At 45.1% G+C, this 25,375-nt stretch overlaps 1 protein-coding gene across 1 annotated transcript in view; it reads right to left on the bottom strand.

Moving 5' to 3' along the window:
• Positions 1–22,425, bottom strand: part of GNB5 (G protein subunit beta 5) — a 28,425-nt gene extending 6,000 nt beyond the window's left edge. The window contains exons 1-9 of the mRNA XM_050903005.1: positions 22,368–22,425; positions 16,698–16,809; positions 12,204–12,340; positions 10,481–10,522; positions 9,612–9,688; positions 7,946–8,078; positions 3,896–4,039; positions 640–731; positions 470–518 (exon numbers count right to left, since the gene is read on the bottom strand). Of these exons, the coding sequence (XP_050758962.1) occupies positions 470–518; positions 640–731; positions 3,896–4,039; positions 7,946–8,078; positions 9,612–9,688; positions 10,481–10,522; positions 12,204–12,340; positions 16,698–16,809; positions 22,368–22,370 (789 nt within the window). The 5' untranslated portion in view covers positions 22,371–22,425. The remainder of the gene's footprint in view (positions 1–469; positions 519–639; positions 732–3,895; positions 4,040–7,945; positions 8,079–9,611; positions 9,689–10,480; positions 10,523–12,203; positions 12,341–16,697; positions 16,810–22,367) is intronic.
• Between the last annotated feature and the right edge of the window lie 2,950 nt (positions 22,426–25,375).

The raw sequence follows: 25,375 nt of genomic DNA, 5'->3' as shown, positions 1-25,375 counted from the left end.
CTCCGCACTGAGCCCGCGGCCCCTCTGCTTGCCCGGACGTGCGCGCTCACGTGCGGGCTCCCTTCATGCCCTTGTGCTGTGCCGCTCCTTCTGACACAAGCTGCAGCATTTCATCTGGTTCCTCCCGTGTTGTGACCAACAACTACGTGAAGCCAAATCTCTTCCAGTAAGACAACTAATTTTGATCATGAAACTTCAAAACACAGAAAATCTGAAAGGAATATTTGAACAGTACCTCACGTAGAAAAGTTTGCAGAGCTGACCTACAAAGTGTTACTAGATTTTCCCTATACTATTATATATAGTATTTAATATATATTATATTATAGCATTATTATTTCTGCAACTTTGGTGTCACAGGCCCAGTTTAGTCACTTAAAGTCCTCTGTGGATGTGACCTAATCTTTTAGGAAAATCTGACTTGGCAAGTAACAGAACTTCCCTAAATTACATTGCTGAATTAACATACCGTGGCATCGTCTGAACCAGAGGCAAAAGCATCTCCACTTGGGTAATATCTGTGCACGAGTAAAAAAAGACCAGAACACATTACATTACTTGGATGAGGTCAGACTTCAAAAATAGAACCAGCGCATTGCTCAACATCACAAATGTGTCCTCTCTCAGAAACATACTGACCTGACACTGTTGATATCTGAATCGTGGGTTTCAAATGACTGGATGCACTGACCAGACCGCATATCCCAAACCATGGCTTTCTTGTCACATCCCTAATAGGACAAAAAAATTCACTACAGTTGTGCAAATGGTGACATTCACCCCTCATGTGCCTGAAACACGTCATCAAGCCCAGCTACATTCAAAGGCTCTGAACATCACAGTTGTGAGGGGATTTAACCAGCAGAGCAGCCCCAGAACTGGCTGTACCGGTAGCCTCAAACCTGGTGCAGTTGCAGTTAGGAGCAGAGTACACCACGAAGGCTGGAGCCTCAGCAGTGCCGCAGACCAGCACGGGCGTAGCGCTGCCGTGCAGCACAGTGGGGTGCAGACAGGCCTGGGGTGTTTGCACAGGCAGTCCCATACTAACGGGCACTCACGGCCCTTCTCTGCTTGTGCTGCTGCTGTACCTGTGTCTGCAGTCCCACCATGCCACAGAGCTGCCTGACTCATTCCCTGACCACTTAACATGCCCAATATAAAAAATTAATACCAAGCATTTAAAGTTTTATAACTAATTCTTTTCATACACTGAAATAGACAATTAAATAAGTGCATCCGGGGGGTCTCTTGCCCAGCCTCCTACCAGAGTTAACCCCTGCTGTGGCTCTGCACCCATGTGCTCAATGGCGTGGTTGGGATGAGAAAAGAACATAACAGCATTTCATCTCATTGTCAAGCTCTAGCCTGCCCTTCCAAGCCGTGCTTTGAGAAGATCATTTAACACTCGGTGCTTGCTGCGAGGTGCTCCGCACCCTGAATGCTTTGGGCAAGGGGCTCAGCCCATATAGTCTGCAACGTCCTTGGGGCAGGAACCATCTCGTACCTGTAGGGCCACGCTCTCAGTTGTGATGTCTCGCTGCTGTCACAATCACGGTGACAGGAAAAAGAACACAGACTTTTCTTTTCAGAGTGATGGGAGATTTTAATAAATATGACCCTGCTGAGGGGCAGGCCGTAGGCAGGCTCAGCTCTGGGGGGCTCAGCCTCTGTGAGGCTGCGTGGAAAGCACAGGGCAGGCCAGGCGGCTGCTGCTTCTGCCGAGCTAGCACGTCCTGCCCAGCAGACCGTGCCACACATGTTATTTATTTTTAAGCAAATATGATTGCTAATTAAATTAAACAGTCTCTTCACAATTCACATCTTTCTTTTTTTTTGAATTCTCTTGTTAAAATGAAATCCCAGGGTTTTTACTAATGATGTCATTATTTAAAAGAGGCGATGTTCCTTTGTGCCAATTTGTGGTTTCTGTGCAGGGGAAACCAAACAGGATAGAGAACATTTTGGACTCAGCACATTTCCCTCTCAAGGCCCACCACAGCGCAAGCTCAGCCCTTCGTATTGCTTCCATGTGCACTGTTCTTACTGACCTCTCTGGGAGTTTGGGGGCAAGACCAATCTGACAAGCTGCGCTTTGACTCCTAAGGTTTTGAAGGAGAAACCAGCAACCACATGCGGAGAGATGGGCCCCCTGAGTGCTATCCAACTTGCCCTGAGGAGCAGCGCTCAGAGGGCACTGAGCACAACAGCCCAGGATGCAGCCCTGAGCTCACCCAGGAGGGCTAGGATTTTCAGTTAAGTCGTTAAATGTAACGGCATCCAGTCTACATGCTGATGTATTGGCATTGCTTATTCCAGCTCAAGGTTACAGTATTACACAGGCACAATATACAGGGAGTCTCTCTATGCCACCATACCTTTAGGTTGCACTGTTTTGGCTATACCTGCATTGACACGATATAAGACAAATCTTCACTGAAGTGGTATTTTGCACGTGATGAATTAAGCGAGTCCCTGTAAGCACAGACATGCCCAAGCTGCTACATCGACACAAGTATGACATATTCTCTTAGCAGTACCATAGCTGCTTGCGATTCTTTGCCCTATAATAAGCTGAGTTGTTCCCAGGGAACATGAATCTATCCTTTCTGGGAAGCAAGCTCCGTGACAGGAAAGCCCGGGAGGAGTAATGCACTTGGATGGAATTAGCTTTCAGTCACGCTTCGGAGCAGCTGTGCTAGCAGCAGGCAAACTGGGCCAGTGTCCTGGGCTCTGCTCCTGATGGGCCAGCCAAATTTGATAAAAGAGCCATAACAGAAGAGGTCCAGGTTTATTGTGTAGGGATGGGACCATGACTCCAAGCAGAACAAGTGGAATCCCCTAATCCATGGTTGGCACCCTCTGGCACAAGGGCCACTTCCATCAGCAAGCACAGGACCAGCCCTGGGCCAGCGCTGGTGGAGCTCAGAAACGAGGTGCCTTCAGCAAAATTTCTGGTAGCAACTTGCCTCCAGTAAGAGAGTTCATCTCTCAGCTCCTGCCAGCTCTCACCTGCACACTCAATTTCTGATGTGGGAAAGACTAGGACCACCTCGAAAAGGAGCTGAGCCCCATCCCACTCACCTTTATGCCTTGCCTGCCTCACTGCCAGGCTGCATGCCAATGGCTTGGCTGCCCAGGAACAGCAATCCTTCAGCAGCAGGACAAGATTTGGAAGATGCCCTGGGTACTTTCCCAGAGCAGTCCTGCAGCGCCAGTAAGGTTTGTGTGTTCCTCTGGGCCACGACAGGGAGCGGGCAGTGTTCGACTAACGAAGGGGCTTTAAATGCCTCTGGTACCGCTGGAAGGCACAGGGGACTCAGCAACAGCTGAAGATGTGGCCACACCTCATCTCCCTGCTCCAAATTGTACGAGGGTTTAGCCAGCGTCCAAGCTACCCCTTGGGTTCTAGGGAGCGGCTGAGGGACATAGTGGCAAGCACATTATTTGCAGCCCCACTGTGATGCCCTGAGCAGCCGCCTGGCACACCCCGTCTGGCTCGGAGAGCTGGGCACAAGAAAGGAGCCAAATGTGGGAAGCTGTCTGCTGTGCCAGGCTCCTATCCACAGGGCTCACACCTCCACTGTTGTACGCGCTCTAACTCTGAGCCTTTCCCTTCCCAGGAGAGGTGTTGTTTTGATCTCAGGCTGGATTGCTTTGTGGGGTGGAATTTGCTAAGTAAGCAGAACTGCAGTCAGACTGGCTGGGTGGGTTTGACCCCACAGTCAGGGGTTTAATTTGCTCCCGCTCGGAAAATGTGCTTGCAATGAGTAGATTGCACTGGGGCTTCCAACACATACTCCAGCACTCTCTCAATAAGATCACGAGCCTCCTGCTTTGCTGCCTTTTCCCTTCCACATTTCTTAATTTTGTGTTATGATAGGAAGCTCCTGCTTACCCCAGAGACAAATGTATTTCCCGTTTCAGAAGGGGCCAGGTCCAGGCACAGGACATCAGCTCCATGACCATGGAAACTCTGTAGAAGCTGCCCACTCTCAACATCCCACAGAGCACAAGTTCCATCTCCACTTGCTGTCAGTATCTACAGGATGTGGCAAGAACAGTCACAATACAAAAATCAGCAGATGATCTTCAAGTTCACAAAGAAACAACTGACATCCTATACATACACCAAGGACACCTTTAATTTAATGAAATATTAAGCAATAAATCAAAGCCATAAAAACAATGTGAATCTAAGCACAGTTTATGTTTTTTATTTTTAAGGAAAGAAGTTTAGAGTGGAAAGGAGAGCTGTATTGACACAGCTATACCTACGTAGTGTTTCAATAATAGTCGTGTTTGTGCAGTGGGGTTTGGAGAACTGATGGCAGTAAGGATCTGCTGGCATTTCCATATCCTCCAAAAAGGAGGTAGCACCAGACCGGTATTCCTGTCTGCCCCTGTATTTTACCCTATCCATATTTAGGCTGCTGGAATTCAACCCGGGTAAAGAGAAGAACTGTTGGAGTTAAGTATACCTGTTTAACTCTCTAAATTTTTTTTCTGCTTGAAATAGCCAGGTTAAACCCAATTAATTGGGCTTAAGACATGGATTTTCTGAAAGGGAAGTAAGCCTGTCTAGACAGTTGTTTGATAAGTCCATCGCCTCTCACTTGTCCAAAACCATTTGTGTGTGAAAGGGCTTGAACATACACCGACCGAACACAGCTCACAGCTTCCCTCATCTGCTACAGTGCTTGTAGAAAGCACATGTGATCAGCACTTGTTATTGTGGCTAAATCCTGATGATGCTCAATTGTTCAAAATTTCCCCTTGGCACCCGATGCTGTTATGCAATCACAAATTCTGCAGGTTGAAAGGGTCCCTGTGCACTGGCGTGGAAGGAGGCAAGGGTGAACTTAGGAGGGCTCTCAGTCTTGTACACAGGTTTTTCTCATGGTCGGTGAGGAAACTCAAGGGATCCCAGCGGGTAGTTAGAACTTAAAAAGAAAATACTCTTCAAGAAGAAAATGATCACACGATGAAACCATTCACAGAGTTGCATAAAGGTTAAACACTGAACGTGTTTGACAGATGCTCCAAAAACTCCTCCCATAAACAGAGGTCTGCAAAGCTGCAGAACTGACTGTTCCGAATCCTGCAGTAGAGAGACGCTAATACTCTGAGATGATAATAGCAGAAGAAAGTCCTGACTTGTCTTTCTGGCCAGCTTTTGAGCCTAGATCAATGAACTTCTCTGTTCTGAGGAATATTTGTACTTGGCTGAGGAATGAAGACTTTCAGCTCTGAGGATTTGCTCTTGTAATAGCGTGTAAGAAAGATATGATGGGAATAGGACTAGCTAAAGGTGTAAGGGAAGGGTCTGTTGGCAACCCAGAGCTCCAGCTAATGCTTAAAGAGAAATGTTATGGATGCAACTTCAGGGTATTGCTATTGAAAACCAAACCAAACCAACCCAACCCAACTCCAAAAATCCAAAACCAGAAGGGAATTAACAATCTTTGCTATTAAGACTCCAGCTTGCTGCACGAGGGGCTCCGGCAGCACTGGATGGGGATCCTCGCCTGGCGCCTGGCGGCAAGAGGCAGCACTTGCACAGGGCAGGGGACAGCAGGGACACAGCCCCTGCTCGCAAGGAGCACACACACCAGGGCCGGGAGCAGCGGCGAGGGCAGAGGGGCCACCCTCACCTCTGCCTCCTCCACCATTGCCATGGGCTTCATCCTGCTTCTCAGCCCTGCCGCACTGGGAGTGTGACTGCCTGCCCTATGCAAAACACTTGAGATCCCAATTAACTGTTGCTATTAATACACATGGAGCATTGTCACGTGGGGAGCATTATCACACTGCAGAGCTGCAGATACCTAATTTAGGAAGCGAAGCTCCCCGGCTCTCCGCGTACTGAGGTGGGGGAGGCGCTCTCTAGCAAGACTGATTTGGGGCACCGAGAATGAGGTGCGTGGGTCACCCAGCCCTGTAGCTCAGTGCTTGTCTTGGCCCATGGTGGGAACATGATGAGGAGCAGGGATGGGACCCCCTCTTTCAGTACCCACACAACCTGAGAGTGGCTTTAATCAATGATGAACCACCCCTAGATCGCCTCTCTTTCCATTGCACTGCCAGATGCCCATGAGCACACCAACTCCTAAACTCCTACCCTTTCATTCCTCTGAGGGAAAACCGAGCTGTAGTTTAAGAGAGCAGCCAAGGCAGAGCAGCAGCATTCACAGCACCTAGCAGTGGGTGCTGCAGGGGCACTGGGCTGGGGGACACCTCTGCCACGCGCTAGGGCTGCTCCAGGACAGGTACCACATCCCTCGGTGACGCAAGCCAGGAGGGAAGAGCTGCTCCACACAGAGCTGGCGAAGCTCCTGCACAGTGTGCTTGTTACACTGTGCACCCTCAGAGTTACTGAATAATTTTAATTCTGAGGCTGCTATGTAAAAGGAAAAAGATAAGAAATCTGGGATTCTCTAGGATCCCCTACATAACAGTGTCCTAACAGAAGCTTGGCCAACCCACTTGCTTGTATTTGTTTCAATAATAACATGCAGTGCTATAAATGATCACTTATAAGCCTGTCAATCACAAAAAAATTCTTTTTAAAGCCGTCAGAAAAATCTTTGAATCACTGAATATAAAGCATCTAAATCCACTGTGGTATTATTTAACAATAGTAATACATTACCTTCAATATCAATGCAGTTTGCTGTATTTAATATGGAGAAAAGAGACCTAACTTTTCTTTCTCTTTTCATTATGAAAAATAAATAACTGTTTTTCCTTTTATAAGATTTAATCACGATGCATATAGGTATGAACAAGGAAAGAGAATACTGGTTTTCTATCTCATCAAAAACATTCCACTTAATTTAGACTGCTCTAATTATGCAGGGCTCCTGCACAGTAAGGTCAGGGCTAAGCAAGCCTGAGCGCTGGGTATCTCCACCACGTGTTTCCATGGCAATGGACTTAAATTAGCACCTCAGAGTGATTACAGAAACCATAAAACGACAAACAACAACATACTCTCAGGCATCTCATGTCCTGAAATAGAAGCAATGAGAGCTGATATTTCCTTCAGAAGAGCTCCATATATCTGGAAGAAGGGGACAAGGTATTCCCTTTCCAGCAGCTCTGCTGACACAGAGAGCAATGAAAATGCTCCCTTCTGCCACTTATTTTGCTGCAGAGCTGCACTGAGCAGAGCATCAATTAAATTCAAAAACCAGAGAGGACAAGGGGATTATCCTGGCTCCTTTCATCATCTTTCGTGTTCCTGGAGAAAGATCTTTGAGATATTCACTACAGAAGAAGGCTGGCCTGGTCTCAGAAGATCTGCATTTAGTTCCTAGCTTTGCCATTGTCTCCCACTGTGGGCCTCTGTGCTCCAAGCCCCCGGCTGCGAGATGGGGATAGCACCACTCCTTTCACTCAAGGGAACACACCACTGCATGTACGGACAACAGGGCTGGCCCTGTGGGGCCACCATCAAGCTGAAATATCTCACTTGGTACAAACAAAAAATACTAAGAATGAAAGCAAAAGCAAAGTTGGCTGGACATCCAGGACAGACCAGGCAAACAACACAGTCTTCATTGGCTGGCATAGCACACACCCAACCTAGTCCTAGCCAAACTGGGGTTTTAACTATTTATATTAGTTTGAGCTCCTAAAAGCACAAGTCAGCACAGACCCAGTGAGCAGAGAACACAGAGGTACCAGTGAGCTCCCTCTGCAGAAGTGACAGGCCTTTGCAGGGCACAGGCATGACAGCCTGGCCACGGGCTGTGACAAGCATTTCCTTACAGCAGCTTTTGCAGCACCTTCATTGCCCCCAGTGAGGGTTTTCCAGCAGTCCCTGCATGGGGCAGGACATGGTCCTGGGTGCCCCAGGTGCAAGGAAGGTTACTTGCACCATGTACGAGTGCAGCTCATGTTAGGTGTTGCTGGACAGTGAGCAGCGGGTAGGGAATGCATTTACCTGCATGTCTGAGTTAGTGAAGCTGCAGGCAGACAAGTAGTTTGTGTGCATTGCAACCGATTTCTTCTTTGCAGCCATATTTTCATTTTTGTCAAATGTCAGAGGGTACACAGAACACTTGTTGTCCAGGCCACTAAAGAGAGTAATAATAGCAATAACAGAGAGAGGAGAACTGGTTAAAACTGCAACAACAAAAGGCGAGTGGTGATAAGAAGGAAACCACCTGTCAGTGCTGCGCTGCCAAACCCTTACAAGTACCGACTTCCCTGTATTGTGCTGTCCGGGATCTCCCTGTGCAGGGAAGCCCCAGCTGCCTCACCAGGCTGGCTGCTTTACAGAACTTGAACAGCTGCACCTCAGTATTTTTTACCCTCATCGAGTTTATAAATGGCACTGAATGAAACCTCACAAAAGTATAAATTGGGAGGTGACACAGCAGTCACCTCAGGGTTAATGTTTCACATATAGCCAAACTGCCATTTTTCTGTTGACATCCGTCATTGCGAGGATCAGTATTTAAGCACCATTATTTATCTACCTTAATAAATTTGACCTAACTCCTATGGAAGAGACAGTATAGCAAGTAGCGGGTGTGAAGACAGGGCTTTTAGAAGAGTTTGGAAAAAAGGCAACAGAAGCACTGACCTCTGTAGCTGGTGTGCCCCTCCTGGACAGTTGCACCAGTTAAGCTGTGTCTCCCAGGCCAGATGTGGGACTCTTTTCTAAAGGGTCTGACTTGTGTCTGACCCTTTTCTAGAGCCGTGGTAGATCAGCCCTGCTCTGGTCCCTGGGATCTCGGCACACCACCAGGTGCTGGTTCTGTGCCTTATATTACATGCACAGCACTTAACTGACAGCACAACAGAAATACAGAATTAGGTAGTGCAATGCATATACGCCCTCCCTGTCTCTCTTACAAGTGTGAAGACAGAGCTTTCTTGCCATTCTTTGAGTTTTAGTCAAAAACATACAGTTTCCGTACTCCCTCTCCACACACATTTATGGAGTCTGCCTGTCTGTCAGCCTGCTGCTTTCTAGATTTGCAAGCTGCACGGTAAAGTCTCCCTTTGTTCCCTTCTCTTGCCCCAAGCTTGCTTTGTCTGTCTGATCCACCCACTCCCTTTTTAAAAGATGTTTTGCCAACATCTCACCTCTTTGTTTTCTCCCCTGCAAAACCTCCATTTTTTCAAACCTGAGCCCTCAGAAAAGTTGGAGAAGATTATCAAGGATGGGGCTACTTCTCCCCACCCCATCTTGGCAAGATCTATTCATGGGCTGGTAATCATTAATGACTAACCTTCTCTACATCGTAGAAGAAAGAGTGCAAAGTAAGAACAGGATTAAAACCTCTCTCCCTTAGAAGATATATCCAACACACACAACCAAACTGGAACAGGGAAGTTGCATGCATGCAGAATTCCTAACCCATGATATAAATGCTGAAAGAGGATTATTCTCCATGCTTACACAACAAATGTTATTGCACTGAAGTCAGTGGAGATAATGTGTACGAGCCATTATGGAAAAAGAATCAGAGGCACTGAATGGAGTCCTTCCACCCACAAACGAGGCACGCAAACTTCTAGCTGTCAGCATCTGAAGGCACTGGGACACCACTACAAATCAAGCTCCTCTGTGTAAGCAGCTGTGGAAACTGGGAACTTACCCACAAGCAATGGCACATCCAGATGGGGCATATGCACACGCCATCACCCAGGTACACGGCATCGTCACTGCATGTTCCTGAAACACAGCATCTCTTTAAACTGGGATGTCACTGTTTCTCTAATCGGTGCAAGGAAAAAAGCATAGAGTAGTAAGTTCAGTATTTCTGTGGGACATTCTTAGGGTCAGTGAAAGGTACAGGTGTTTTCCCCAGCCATAACTCACATGTAAGGCTCGGGTAACCCTTACTGCAGAACCCAGCAGAGCAGCAGGAGGATGGCTCGTCCCTCCCTGACACTTTCCACCTTATTCATGAGCCCCAAACTGATCACAAAGCATGTTTTATTTGGGTTATTCAGTGCTGTAAAAGCTGCCCACTGCTGCATGTGTAAAAAGTGAGTTATAAACAAGCTGTTTTTTCTCAGCTGTGTGGAGCAGGGTGCTGCAAGGCAGCCCTGGCAGGGCTTGGAGGAGCAGCGGCACCATTTCACAGTGAACACCACGTCTGAAGGATCCCGGGTGATCACACATGGCACCTGGTACAGGGGTTACCCAAGGGAGGGCCTCTGTTTTGCTGGCTGGGCTTTGCCCCAAGCCGGGAGCCCTCCCCGTCAGAGAAGAGGCTGGATCAGAGCTTCCTGCTGGACACCATGACAAACGCCGGTGCCCTGATAGGGACTTTACTCAGAGACAGGTCAAGGGAGGTGGTTTGCCCTGGGCCCCTTGGTTTGAGGTGCTGGTGGAGGTTTGCATGTTGTTCCATCATCCTGCTGCCCCCTGTGACACCTGTGAGCCCTTCAGCCCTCCATCTTATCCCGCCATCATTTGCCCTGGGCACAGAAATCTGACTTTTGCTGAAGTTTCACTTACCTTGTTGGTAGTGAAGGAATCCCACACGATCACCTTCCCATCCTAAATGAAAGCACACAAACAGAGAAATTGAGGCCTTCCAGAGACATCCCCCAGTCTGTTATGTCATGAAATTTTTGTCTCCATTTTAACAACAGCACAATGGTCACAGCAAAGCACCGAGGAGACACTCCTCAGTAGTGCCAGTTATGTCTTTGACCAGAAGAAAAGAGTATCTCCTCTTCACTGAGATGACTGATGTTGGCTTAAAAGACTGATTTTTTTCCCCCCCCTTCACTTTTAGCAGGTTTATGAAAACTCCTCTCACTTGCAGCACACACCATGGACAGGACCATCTCCTCAGTAACTGAGGTAGTGAGAAACTCCTCAGAAACTGCCAGTAGTGAGCCCTCACTTGCCTCCTTTCAGCCACGATGTTTCTCCCAGCCTGTAATCACCACCTGCAAAGCCGACCACCGCTCCCAAGTGATATCTGTCAGTGGCTCAGTAAGGGGCCTTACAAATACAAGAGGTGACCTGTATTACAAATCACTTGCCAAGCTGGCAGCACTCATGGGGACTATTTATGGACATTGCACTGTTTATTCATCTTCCCTTTCCTGTCTTTTCCTGGTTTTCCCTTTACTTCTCATTACACTTATTTAACCTTCAATTATCCATTGATACAATCTGCTAAATAGCCATCATAAGAACCCTCCACAGAGAGTAACACAATCACTTTGTGTATGCCAGCTAAATTCATGCCAGCTACTTTGCCTTATGCACATAATATTGTTATCCTCCCCTATCATGAAAGCGAAATGTTTATTACTGAGCAACATTGTTGGTGTACCTGGACTCACTACAGTTCTTAAAATAGAGTAAAAATGCAAAAATGCATTACAACTTGCCTGTTCAGCTTTCTGATCTACACACTGACGTTTTAACCACTTTAAAAAATGTGACATTAATTATTTAAAATTATTCTCTTTGCTGAGATCACCATGAATGGTAAAAACTCACAGTAACTGAAGGTGGCTTGCAATGCAGATTGCCTATTTTTATCCCTCAAGTGAGACCCCTGACAGATTTCATGTAAGTCAATGAACAGCTGTGAGATGCAACAAGCTCACTCACTGGCATACTAGGCTCAGGACGAACCAGGGGATCTAGAAAGTAATTATCTCATTACCTCCTCCAGCTCATGAGACTGGTCTTGAGCAGGTGTTAGGACTGTTTCTCAAAATGCCCAAGTAAATGCAGTAATTTTGGCAGGATGTTTGAGGCTTTCAAGGTCGCAGCAATCATACAGACTGCAGAACAAATTTCTGTGCACAGAAATCTCTAGAAGAATCAACATTTCTTCCTTTCCCTTTTTCTGACTGTTTTCTCTGAACACATAAACTGAAATTGTTACTCAATATTTTATCTGTAAAGAACAAGGAAATAAAAGTGGCCTCAGATGAGTTCTCTCTATTTTCTATGGTAGTAGGGAATATGGGGAAAATCTGTATATGACTGGACAAGAAATACTTAGGGTATTAGCTACAACAGGTGTAGCAATGATCAGAAGCTTGGATTTATGCTCTCTGAACAGATACACTGCCAATGAACGGCTTTAAGGGCATCTTGAAAACATTTACATATACACAGGTATCATCTGCAAAGAGTGGCACATAGCACAGCCAAAAGATTTGTATAGTGCCCAACAGTAGCTTTGAAAAACACCTGCCCAACAGCATACCTGGGAAGAGCTCACAATTCTTCTCTTGTCTTTGCACCAGTCCATACAGAGAACTTTATTTCCGTGGCCCTTCAGGGTCCTCCTAGTCTTCATCACAAACTGGCCCAGCGCCTCCACACGCTCTGCCACCTGATGAACTGCAAACAGCTGATGGTTAGAGAGCCCTGCATCAAAGCTCTGCCCTGGCAAATCTCTATGTTTATGAGTCATGTCACTTGGAGGAATTAATCCATGAAGCTTGAGTCTATGGTGCAAGCCAACGAACTCAGCTTCAGAGCTGGCAGGTGGTAAAACCAAGGTGGGCGGTGTAAGAACATATTCACCAGATAGAGATAAGGATTAATTCACTCAGGGCTGGAATTCCAGGGCTGTAGCAGCTGAAGCTCTTGCAGACCATCACACCCAAGTGTAACTGGAAAACAGATTACCCCCTTGCCCCCTCTTATTGGGAAATCCTCAACCTGACTGAGGCTTGAAAGTGCACAGACAGCCTCCAGCCTAATACATGCTTCAAGGTACTCAGCAGAAGTGAAGACCACTACTGGGTCTTGGAGGAAAAATCATACAAAAGGAGGTGGTAGGCATCAAATCTCCAAAGTTTCAATGGTAAAACACTTGTTCTAAATGTGAGACTTCCAGACGCAGTCAGCTCTCTGCACCGCAGCAGTGGTACAGTGTGATACAGGTATAAGCCACTGGTGCTGGAGACTTCTCCTCCACTGTGCCATCCCTTCTGAGGGCCAGGACACAGCTCTGAGTGAGCAGGGAAGCTTGGCATTTGCTATGAGTGTGCGCTACCCAACTTCTCAACAGTGTCTATGGACATCGAGGACTTCATGGGCAGGTCAGCTTTTTCTTTTATGGGAAAGAGAAACAGAGAGGGCAGGCAAGCAACTTTCCTGAGTAGCATCCTTTGGTGGTGGTGAAGTCAGTTCTTTCGTACCTCATTTAATAGCAGTACTTTCAGCTGATATTCTTAAAAACCCAACAAATTTACATTTCCAATTGTGCAAACTCACTTTGACATCTGCACATGTCTGGGAGAAAGCACCATCTGAGGAAATGTATTTGCTCTGCTCCAGCGTTGCTCATCCAACCTGGAGCTGAGTAGGGCCATGATTTATCTTGGCACCCTGTGGCCGCTCTGACACACTTCACATGGAGCACGAGGGAGGGTGGGAGTTACTTCAAGTCTCACAGCAGAGTAGGGGTCCTGGGGCAGGAGACTCTGGCACCAGAATTAAAAATGACTCTGTCTAGAGAAGAGCTAATAGGATCCAGCGCTTCCCTGTGTTGTGTGTGTGTCCACGCTGAATCCTAAAATGATCCAGCTGCTGTTAGCTAAGGGGGCAATGCCTGACTCAAAGCTTCTGAAATAAATGCAGAAGCTCACACGCTTTAACGAGCTGGTGGAGGAAATCTTAAGCTTTTCAGTGCTATGCTGGAGGCTGAGCTCCACATCCCACATGGCAGGTGATTGCTCTGGAGCTGCATTGCTGCTTCACCCTTTGGTACTTTTCTAGAGCCGCAAGAAAGCTCATGGGCTAGGAAGGGCTGTCACAGCAAGAGAGCAGACATCCTTAGCTTTGAGATCATTCCCTGGCACAGGGTCAGAGGAGCAATTTCTGCCTAAAGCAGACTGATTTCTAGTGGATTAGCTTTTCAAGAGTTGTCTTTCAAAACCACCAGCCCCACAGGCTGTGCCAGAATAATGTTCTCACCTGAAATCTCTGCTTGACCAGTCTCACCCAGCCAGTGGACAAGTGCTGTCCACCATTCCTGACAATTTGTCTATACTATCTCTAACAGGAGGTCAGAAGCAAGTTTCTGAGAAAGTACCATATAAACCCACTGAGGAAAAGACACATTTCCCCCTACTTTTGCCCATGGAAACCTGCCAAATGATCCAATCAAAAGACACGAAAACACAGGAGGTTATTATGGCAGCTGGAAAGATGCTCGTGTCCAGAACATATCTGAAAAAACAAACGTTTCACAGACAATGGATGAAGTGTTTCCATTATGTCAACGCAGCTGAGACTCTGTGGAATTGTCTGGTTTAGCCTTACTGATTCTCTGAGGACGCTTATCTCCAACCACAGCCATAATAATCCTGCACCAGCCTAGCACAGGTTTTAGAGTCAGATAATTATTTTGAAGCATTCTCCAATATTGTTTCAAGATAGTTGAAAATTATGCACTCAGGCAAGTAGATCAGCTAAAGCCAATAAGTAGCCTGAGTGGTTTTAAAAGGTCCAGATAACACAGGCTATTTTTCTAAAACATATCGTTTGGCCTGAACAGGAGGTGTGGACTTGATGCAGATACTATTGGGTTTTTGATCTTTTCTGTGCTGGAAGTCAGTTGGTCCTAACAGTCTCTTCTGGCCTTAAAAATTTATGGATCACATGAACAGAACAAACTGTTTTATCTACACCTAAAATTTTAAGCGATAGAATTGAATCCTTAAAATTGTAAGATTGCAAATCAAATGCACGTTTGGTATTTCCTTTTTCTGCCCACATTTTTGAGAGCTGCTGTTCAAAACCAGTTGAACAAATAAGGGCAATCCTAGTTCAGCCAGCTGTTTGTTTTGGGAACCATAGAGGGAAAGTCATGATCAGAGCAAAAAAATGCAAAAGATACAATTTTAGATTAGGAAAAAAAACCCCAACAAAACAGAAGAGATGCTTTATTCTGAAACTTACAATCTCTGCAGAAATAGTTCTTGGGGATAATTTAAGTGCAAAAAAGCTCTGATACAGAACCAATGATATAAAATGTCATGAGGGAGCATTGTTCTACAGCAGCGTAAGGCTTTTGTCTTAAAAATCATGTTGTGGCTATGCAAACACAGCCTTCCAACATAAGTTTACAGATTTTACAAATGACAAAGACATAAATATCCTATGACTATCAATGACACACACAGTTATGGCATCACTGCAATCATAGGTAAAACTCTTTGTGAGCAAAAATGGGCTTAGGAGGTCTGCTAAACAGAGGCCCCACTACTTCTGATACAGAAATTACACTGTAGGAATATGATGATTTATAGTAATGTTTCTGTAATGAGGCCATCTCCATTTGTTTAACGATTCCTATTAATAGGACACTCTATATAATTGTCTAATTTAGACACGAAAATGCTCTATTTCCTCCAGAAAAAAATCTTTTAACCCTCCCCCACCTGAAATTTAAGAATGTTTGCCAGTCCCTCAGTCTTACAAAACACTAAGAGCTAAATCACTGGATACAGGTTCAGTGTTTCTTTTCAACGTTTAAGGCATCAAAACAGATAAAACAACAGTTTTAATGACTCACTAATATTTCTAATAAAGTGAGCTATACAATTTCAGAGGAATACAGTAATTTACATGTTTTTATCAAAAAACCCCCACCTGCAATATATTATATCATTGCAATTATAAAAATGAAATAATAAAAATAAAAGGATTTTTATATCTCAGGACAGATGAATTAAAACCTATTTGAGAAGCTCCATAAAAATAAGGTTAGCTTATTTTTTCCTGAACAGGGGGAGGGGGGGCGGGGGGGAGGGCAGGGCTGAAATCTGTCCATGTCACTTCTGTTACATTAACCATGGATCTTGAAGCTGCAGCTGATAACGGTGAGTTACGCATTGACAGCTCGAGCATTGACTCACCCTGCACCTCTGAATCAGCACTGGATCCCTGCAAGTTGTTTCCTTGCGGGAAGGCGGGGGAGAAGGAGCTGTGTTTGGCAACAATATTCCTTTCTAAGCCCTTCCACCTTGGGTGAAATCCTGGCCCCATGAAAGCAAATTCCCATCAACTTCCACAAGGCTGGGTTTAATGTTTGTTTCTGCCACTAAGATGTACGTTAAAACGACGCACACACATCTCAGAATCCACTGAGGGGGATATTTCACGGTCTCTTCCCCTCCCTGCCTCCCCCCGCCCCCCCAAAGGCAGTGCAGGGAGCGCAGCAGCGTGAGCGCAGCAGCGTGAGCGCAGCCCGAGCCAGGCCAGAAGCCCCCCGCGGCCGGGGCGCTGCGGGGGCTCCGGGGCGCTGCGGGGCTGCCGTGCCCGCGCCCGGCCGGCACTGCGTGGCACGGAACGCCCAGGGAGGCTGCGCCGCCCGCGCTCCCCATCCGCTTCCTATTTACCCCGGCACGGAGCCGTGCATTGTTCGAGCAGCGCGGCCGAGCGCACGCACCCGTCGTGCTCTCCGCTAGGCTTCAGCAAACACGGCAAACTGACTGTCGTGACACCTGAGGCGTGCACGGGGGGCAGCCCTCCCCGCGCTGCAGAGCGGGATGCCTGCCTTTCCCGGGCCGGCGGACCCGGCTTTCAGCTGCGCTCTCGTTTTGGGGCAGCGGCAGCACGTTTTCGTGTTTACCCGGCGAGGCCAGGCCCGCGGCGCCGGGCGTGCGGCCGCCGCGCTCCCTGCCCGGGGCAGCCGCCAGCGCCCCGCCGGTGCCCGTGGCCCTCGCGCCCCGGCCCCACTCACGCTCCACGTCATGCAGCTTGGCCCGCTCCTCCTCCAGCTTGCCCTTCAGGCTCTCGGCCTCATTTTTCAGCGATGCCAAGGTCTCGTTCTCATGCAGCCCCTCGGTTGCCATCTTTGCAAAGGAAGCAGGGAGAGAGACGAGATGAGAGCGGGAGGGAGGAGGAGTTTGCTTGCCTGGCTCTCAGGGATGCTGCTGAGGCTCCTGCTGCCTCAGCAACGGCGCCGGAGCTGGCCCGGGCTCCCTCCCCCTCCCCATGCTGACGTCCAGGGCCGGACTGGATGCTCCTCCAGCCCCGTGTGCAGCCAGCACCTGACCAGACACCATGCAGAAAAACGCCGAAGAGAGCCAGCAGCCTTTGCCCAGCCCCGCGCAGAGAAGCAGCGCAGCAGGCTCAGCATCCCCGCTGGCCTCCAGGCAGGCAGCTGGGACCAGCCTCACCTCCTGCCCTCCTCCCACCCACAGGGTTCCACCAGCAGGTATTTGCTATACATCCCAAGCCATTTTCACAGCCCAAAGGCTTAGTTTCCCCAGAAATACATGCAAAGGGGTGTTTCTGCTTTGTACCCAAACTTGCCTGTACCAGAAGCTGCACACTCCGTGGGGGAAAAGAAAAAAGTCATCCGTCACCCCAATGGCATTTTAAAACATCAGACTGAGAAGACAGATGCTGCCCAGCCTTAGCAAACCCCAGCTCAGCTCCAGCATTCCTTATACTCCTATGGGTAGGGGGCACTAAGAGACTCGGTCACTCAGAAGGTCTCTGGCCCAGCTCCTGTGCCAGCGGGACAGATGCAGTAGTCTGAACCCATCTCTCTGCTATGCTTTGAATTCCTCATTTTTAAATTTGGTGTTATCAGGGTTTCTTTCCTTTTTTTTCTCCTCTTAAACAAGGCACCTCTTTCCCCTGGACACAGATAAGCACATTAGGGTCCGTGGCCTTCCCAGCCCTTGAAAGGGACCAGTTTCCAAAACCCCAAAGGGAACAAAGAATCCTCCAGTTTGGTGTTGGTGTGAGCCCGGGGCACAGCTCCACGGCTCTGCGGACTCTGCTCGGGTGCCGACTGGGAGCGTGTGCTGGGCACACGGAGCAGCTGATGCTTCCAGAGAAAGAGCCGTGGCACATGGCCTTGCGGCTTTTTGTTCCCTGGGAGTTCGTTGAAAACGTCCTCTTCTTATTACAGTAATTGTCCTTGATCTACATGGAGTAACTTTGCTCATATTGACTCCCATTGTCTCCCTTTAGCCAGAAAACAGACAATCCAATGGCTATTGTTCAACCTGGAGATGTGCCAAGATTGGAAAGGGAGATAAGACAATACGTGTTTGCAGCTGTTGTTTAGACTCTGGGCACATCCTGGACACAGTGTGGGTCTCGGAGAAAATAAAAGTCCTTTCCCACACTGGGCTTAGCAGCAGTGTCACTGTCCGACCAGGATGCACTGGCAGAGCTGTTGAGCTCTTCACTGTCACTCTGGAGGCTGAATTCAGGCCCTGGTCTGGCCGTGCGCTCAAGGTCTCTCTTAGTCAATGGATCTGCAGGCAGGAGCTGGGTTACTTTGCTGGAGAGTCAAACGCAGTGGATGTATTCCCAGTCTTCTCACTGTCCACAGAAATTGGCGTGACCTAACCCCACCAGCCTGATGGCCACACAGGCAACCCTGAACTTGAAATTTTGAATCCTGAACTGAATTGATCCAGTTACATTCAGTATCACAGAAGAAAAAGTAGGCAGTATAATCTATGGAGTTCACATACTGCTGGATATGGGAACATCCTTCAAAGCCCCTCAGAGTAAACAGCACACTGGAAATGCCTTCCCGCACACTGACAGTGCCAAGGAAATAAAAATTCAGTATTTTTAAAGTGATACCAAAAGAACAAAAAAAAGCATCTTTTAGAAGGAAAGTGACAGGAAGCTTCTAGTGTGTTATCTTCATGTCTGAAAAATTAAACCTACTTATATTAAACTCGATAATGCAGCTGAGTCCTTGGGGAGTGGCAGGGCAAGATTTTGAAGAAGAAACTTCATTTTTGAAGGATTTTAATCTATGACAAATGCCCTATTTCTGGCACCTGATAAGTGTGAAGGGGCCCAGAAGTTAAATTCAACAAAAACCATAGGAAATTTCTTTGCCTTGACAGGAACGCCTCAGCTCCAAGGAATTTGGCTTAGATAGTTGGCACAGTTCTGACAGTGAAAACCCCAGACTTCCTTGCCTTACTGATGTGAACAGTCTCACTGCCTTGGGGAATGGGATTAAAATTCTACAAAGAATAGCATGGAAGGTGAGAGTCTTTGGGAATCACACCTGTTCAGACTGATACATGACACTAGTCCTGAGATGACAGGGATAAGCAGAGCCATGAGGTGAAAGAGAAGCCTCTACTGAACAGTGAGCTACAGAAGTGTGTGATACATAACGTGTATTTCATTAGTTTGAATTAAAAAAAAAAGTATTTAGCTCATCTGACCAAGTTGCTTAACTACCCATGTAGTTGTTAGCTAACCATGCAAAAAACACAGGTTAGAGTAAGGCATTTGGGAGCTTTAAATAAAATGAACCAGGGTTGGATTAGTTTAGAGGATAACATAGTACTAGGTCAACTAAAAAAGAAAAAATGTTACCATTTAGCAAATAATCAAGGCTTTTCTTTTCTCCCTTTTCATAAAATCTAACCATACTGAAGGCAATGTACTTTTAACAATGTATTAGCAATTGCATAGAAAAAAATTGTAAGTAGTAAATAATTTGTTAACACAGTATTAGAATCCACTATACTGAAAGCATGTTTAATTTGAAATGGCAGTTCAATCAGCAGCAGTGGATAAAGTATAGGTTCTCTTCGTCTGGTCTCTGCTTTCAGATGAGTTTCAAAACACATCAGCACAGGACAAAAGACTGTGAAAACATTCTGCACAGGAGGTATAGTATGTGGAATATATGGAAAAGCAGTAACAAGTAACTGAACTCCGCTTCATAATGTTATGATCCATTAATTGTGCAGGAATGACTGGCACATAAAAGTGTTTGTTGCTGTGGCTTCATACTGACCACCAGCATTCCCTAGAAAGCTGACCACTTCCAAACTGGCTGCTATGTCCTCAGCAGCAGTGAGCTTCCAAGTTGCCCAAAACAAGGACAGCTTCTTATAAGACAGCTTTTTTCTCTGACTCTTCCCGATGGATCAAAGGCAAGCTGACCCTTGGCTTCATATATTTTGAGGCTATTTTGAGGTAACCACTCTGAAAGTAGTCAGCTTTCTATAGGGCATTATTCTATGGAGCTGCTACAGAAACATTAATCACCAAGAATTGTGGCAAACCCAGTCATTACTGCAATCATAAACCTACCTTCCACACATGGCAAATACACCAGGTTGTAGTGATGAGCATGCATGGAAGAAAGTTGGTATACTGTTCCATTAATAAGGACACTGGGGAAAATGGAGGGTCTAACAGCGTGTCACAAATTGTTGCCTATCTCAAAAGTTAGGTCTTTAAAATAAGTTTTCATTCTCACTAATTCACCAGCCGATCTCTTTTTAAATTGTAAGCTAATTTACTAATACTTCTGTGGGGAGACTAAACCAGCAAACACTGATTGAGTTTCAAACGATTAGCACCAATCTCCAAAGCAGGCAAAGCCCCAGAGGGAAAAGATTATTTTGTCTAAAAGGCAAACAATTGAAGTAGGATGATCTCAACACTGGGAATCAGCAATTTCTAATTCTGTTATCCCTCAACATATGTTGGTTTTGGGGAAATCACAAAGACTGGCTGAGGAAAACGCATGTGTGCATCTGCTGGACTGAAATTAGGAGTTGCATGTGCAAATCAGGAAGCTGCAAAAAGATCAGCCAATTATACACCACATTACGCACATGCATCCACAAACACGTGCACAAGTGTGGCAAGGATATATTGTGCATTTTGATACAAGCCAAAGCATACCCACAGCTCTGAAAAATCAATTCAAGAAAGTAAAGGATACAATTTCCCTATACCCATATGTATTTCGGTGCTAGTGCGAAGAGCTCTCTGTGTTCTGAATATTTGTTTTTAAATCTTTTACAAAATAAATATGAAGAAGCAAGCTAAAGCCAGATCTACCAGAAAGCCCAAGATCCTACTGCAGTGCTAACAGGAAGCCTAACAGGCTGTTAGGTACTGATGCAATTCTTCCTGAAGTCTCAATCTGCTTCCACCTAGCAGCTGTTTCAGTTGGTAAGAGTCTAACTTCCATAATGCGAATAATAAGGAGAAAGTTGCAGGACCTGTAAATAACAAACAGCCAGTTTCCTGCAATTCCAGCATGCACTTATCAAGTCATGCAAAAATTTACTGGATAAATAGCTATTTACAGGCTGCTGGCCAAGAAAGACCTGAACAAAGCAGCAATTTCAAAGTCAGGAGAAGCAAATAAACCAGGAAGGGACTGTCTTTTGTCTTGCAGTCATTACATCTAAATTTCCTCCTAAACAGTGTAATGCATGAGAATGTGCTGCGTCAGCCAGTGAACTGTACACACCGCACCACCGACAACCATCAAATCAGTGCTCTCATCTGCCTGTAAAACAGTGTTTTATAAACACAGCTAGTTAAACCTTTTAGCATTCCTGCAGAGATCATTTCATCTGACACTCAAATACAACAAACTATTGGACCCTACTCAGTCATGGCAGAGACCAGTTCTGGGGAGGAAACTGAAGGATGTCTTCTTCAACTGATAATACACAATGATTCAGGAAGATAAAATAAAACTACTCCAAGTTGGAGTATAATCAGGACAACAAAATACTTAAGTTTACAAAAGGAGTTTTGGAGACCAGCTCTTCAGCAGCCACATAGGTTCATGACCTTAACTTTGTATTTCATCTAAAAAAAACGACCGTGACCTCTCTAGAACAGTGCTCCCTACCAGGAGAGAGGGATATCACCTCACCAGTAATTGCTGGAGATTAGAAATCCTCCAACATCATCCCTTCTTCATGTAGGTATTCTGGCAGGACCTGCTGGTCAGGCTAGCAGGTTTGCTAATCTCCCCCATTACCACCACCTGTGGTGATGCACACACATGGTGACAGAAGACACCCCACTGCTGTGCAACCTGTTCCCACCTTACCCTCATTGTAGCTACTTCCAGCTCGCACCCAACATACGAGACAACATGGTCTCAGTATGAAATGTGGGCCACAAAGGAGTTCTGACAGCACTTCACTTGTGTCTCATTTTTATTGAGACAGACTAGATGAACTTCATATCCCCTAGTCACTAGTGAATGAGTTTATTGCAATGGTTTCATCTTTTTTTGTTAAGTTCCGTTAAAGGTAATGGGAAACACTCAAGATCATAGGCCAAGCAGACTTGCACACATATACCTCAGAGCAGAGGTATAACATTTGCGCAGCTGAGGAATGCATTACCCTAGTGGAAAAAGCTCATGGCCATTTTCCAATCAAGAATCATAAAAAGTATCCTTGAACCCTGGGGCCTCTGTTGCAGGCTTGTGGAAACATCAGGTGTCTGCAGAGGTGTGTGTTTGGCAGTCTATAAGCCTAGCAATGCTTATTTGCTGTCCAGAAAAATCCAACATAACAGACCATTAATACATCTAACCCCTGTTTTTTGCAGTCTTTCCACATTCTGGCTGATAAAATCAATAACGTACCATTTCCACACATAGCGAGCAGTAGCTGAGTTGTTCTGATTTGATGTAAACAGCCCTAAGGGGCTTCTCTTTGGAGCACTTGTCACATGGACCAAATACAACTGCTAAAAAGGTCTGGTCACACATCTTTGCGGTTCGAGAGAGCTGAAAGAGATGGAGAAGAAGGAAAGAGTGCATTCCAGTCCAGCACAAAGCTTCCCACTACTGCTCTGCTAGCTACTGCAGCTTAGACTGTATATAGACATCTGTAGGCTGGATAATCTCGCTCTGTAACTAATCTCTTGAGCTTGATGACTGTCAGTATATGCAAGACAGTCACATGCTCTGCAGATTATATTTTTATGAAGAAAAATATAAAGCAAAATATATATTGTGTTATAATGTGCACTGATTACACACTGTTATAATGTGCACTGTGCACATGGATTTACTACATGCAGGAAATTACTCTTAGTTTTTACGTAACTCCTGTCAGCAGACAGTAACCAGAAATGCATAACAACAGCTGGATTTGTGAGAAATCTGCACTGATTTTTTCCACTGCATTATTAAATAGTCAATATTATGCATTATTTTTAAAGCTGAAAAGATGACCTAGGATTCAGCCAGCAGCTACATAAATATTATGTACAATGTGCTGCTTGAGCAGAAATTGATGCTTCAAGCACACTGAAAGCTGGGTCATTATGAATCCACTTTTGTTCTCAAGCCAGGCATCTCTAGGATCAAAGCACTATCACCAACAGAGAATTAAAAACTACTTGAAAGTCAGAAAAACAAACAAGAATAATAGTGTAGTGTCATTTTTCTCTGTACATTTTTCATAGGGAAAATGGGACCTTTCACTACTTCTAAAATGAAAGCTTTTAACATTATTAGACAGGTACATAAATAATGAGTTTATGGTTAACAATTAGAAGAAGCTATTGCAAGAGAGATTTAAATGGAGCAAAAGAAATTCAATGAGCTATGCAGATTTTAGAATTTGTTTGGTTGGACATTATATGAAAACCAAATCAAACTTTATTCTATGCACCTGCCTGCATTCTGCTGCTTATTCTTAAGTATTTCTGTGGACTACTTGAAAAATGAGATTATAAACTCAGAAATTCTGCCTACACTTAAGTCAATAAAAGTTTTGCTGTTGTCTCCAGGAGATGCATAACTTCATCCCAAAACATGTGGGAAGCAAGCTGCACTGAAAGGAACTACAGCGCGTTAATCTGAAATTTGCATGGAGCTTTCAATCAGCTACACGCAGTCAAGGAGGTTTATATTCCATTTGATGAAAAGCAACAAATATGTCCTGAAGTTTTTAATGCATGCTTTTGCAAACAATGAGCCTGAGACCACAAGCTGCCATCCTTTCAGGGAGCTTCTCTGTGCTAGTATTGCTTATAGCTTTAAAGTGACTACAGCACCAGGGCTCAGTTCTGCTATATTCTTAAAATGGATATTTACAACTGAATAACCTGTTATTCCGATATTCTTAGAATCAGTGGTTCCCACTGAGGGGAACTCAGTTGACATAATCACAGATTTAAATACCTGGTGTGAGGCCTCAAGACACTAGGCCAACTGGACTTTGGGAGGAAAACTTTCACTTCAGAAGAAGCGTAAAATGAAGGTATTACAGGGAAAATGCCATCTTATTTGAACAAAATATCATTACTAGACTTTAGACAAGGATCTGTTAGGCTTGGAATAAATACTCTGGGCAAAATTAATCCTTGATAAAGTGTGACAATTTGCTGGAGTAACATACAGAGTGAATCATACCTGCTATCAGTATTTTACTTCAGATGAGATTATGACATATTACAAAATTTTGCTACAAGAGAAGCCAACAAAACTTCCGAATAATTAAAAAGCAGTATTATACCTGAGATTGTTTGTGATAATGATAGATTTGTATACTATTTTATAAAGATATAAACTATTTAAACCAAAAAGGTCTAAAAATATTACAACTTCTTGTGCTGTAGTCTGAAATTTCAAACTTACTAGGTTTTTAAAGTTACAGTAGAAATTTAAAAATGGTAGCATGGTGAAACATTAAGAAATATGCTACTTACAGAGAAATTCTGTACAATGAATCTTGTTGATAAATATCCAAAATTACCCACCTTTTCAAACAGCAAGAACCTGGAGATTCTCAAGATGACTAAATAAGCCGTGTGCAACTGCTAACGTAGAAAGGCAACCTTCCTATTAAGTCTACTTAAAGGGTATTTAAAGCTCAGCCTCTCCGGTTGTATCACCTCAGGTCAGTTATGTACTGATAATTATAGTTTAAAGGCTTTAACTGCCCTCTTGCAGAATATAGAATAAAGAACATAAACTATTAGGCAAACCAGATCTTACCTGCCTGTTCATATAGCAGCAATTTTGGATGGTTTCCAAATGTTAAAGTTTAAACATACTGAGGTGGTGACTGACGACTGATTTTTCCATCTATCAAGATAATGTTCTGACAAATAGCACTGTCAATGTTAAGTTTATCTCATATTCTTAACAAAATTTAAGTCAAACAAATTGATTAGTGTCCATGCTGGTTCTTCCTTGGATATACTCTTACTATTCACCTGTTTTAAGACAATAAATTTAAAATCAGTAAGATTAAAAACTGCTGCTTTTTTGCACTCTTTGAAAAAATTTTGGGGAAATTTATGAAAACACGTCTGAAAAATTTAAAAAGTGCTGAAGGTCACATCTACTATTCAGACTCTACTGAAGTCACTGAAATCATGCCATTAGATATTTGCATTTGATAGTCAAGAGGATCTGAGACAAAATGAGGGAGAAAAAAAAAAAATAGGTCTCAGCCCAGCAGAGACTTGGGTAGAAGTAATCTATCCTAATCTTTTTTATTAGAATATTATGGGAACACAGGACTGAAAGAGGCCACCTATGCTACTGAGTCCTATTCCCAGAAACTGCAGGAGTCATATGTCTAAACTCATCCAAAGATGCCAACAGCATCTTACACATTCCTCCATAAGCCATTT

This window comes from Gymnogyps californianus, chromosome 11 (genome assembly GCF_018139145.2).
Source record: "Gymnogyps californianus isolate 813 chromosome 11, ASM1813914v2, whole genome shotgun sequence".
Lineage (NCBI taxonomy): Eukaryota > Metazoa > Chordata > Aves > Accipitriformes > Cathartidae > Gymnogyps > Gymnogyps californianus.
This window is presented reverse-complemented; position numbering and strand designations above follow the sequence as displayed.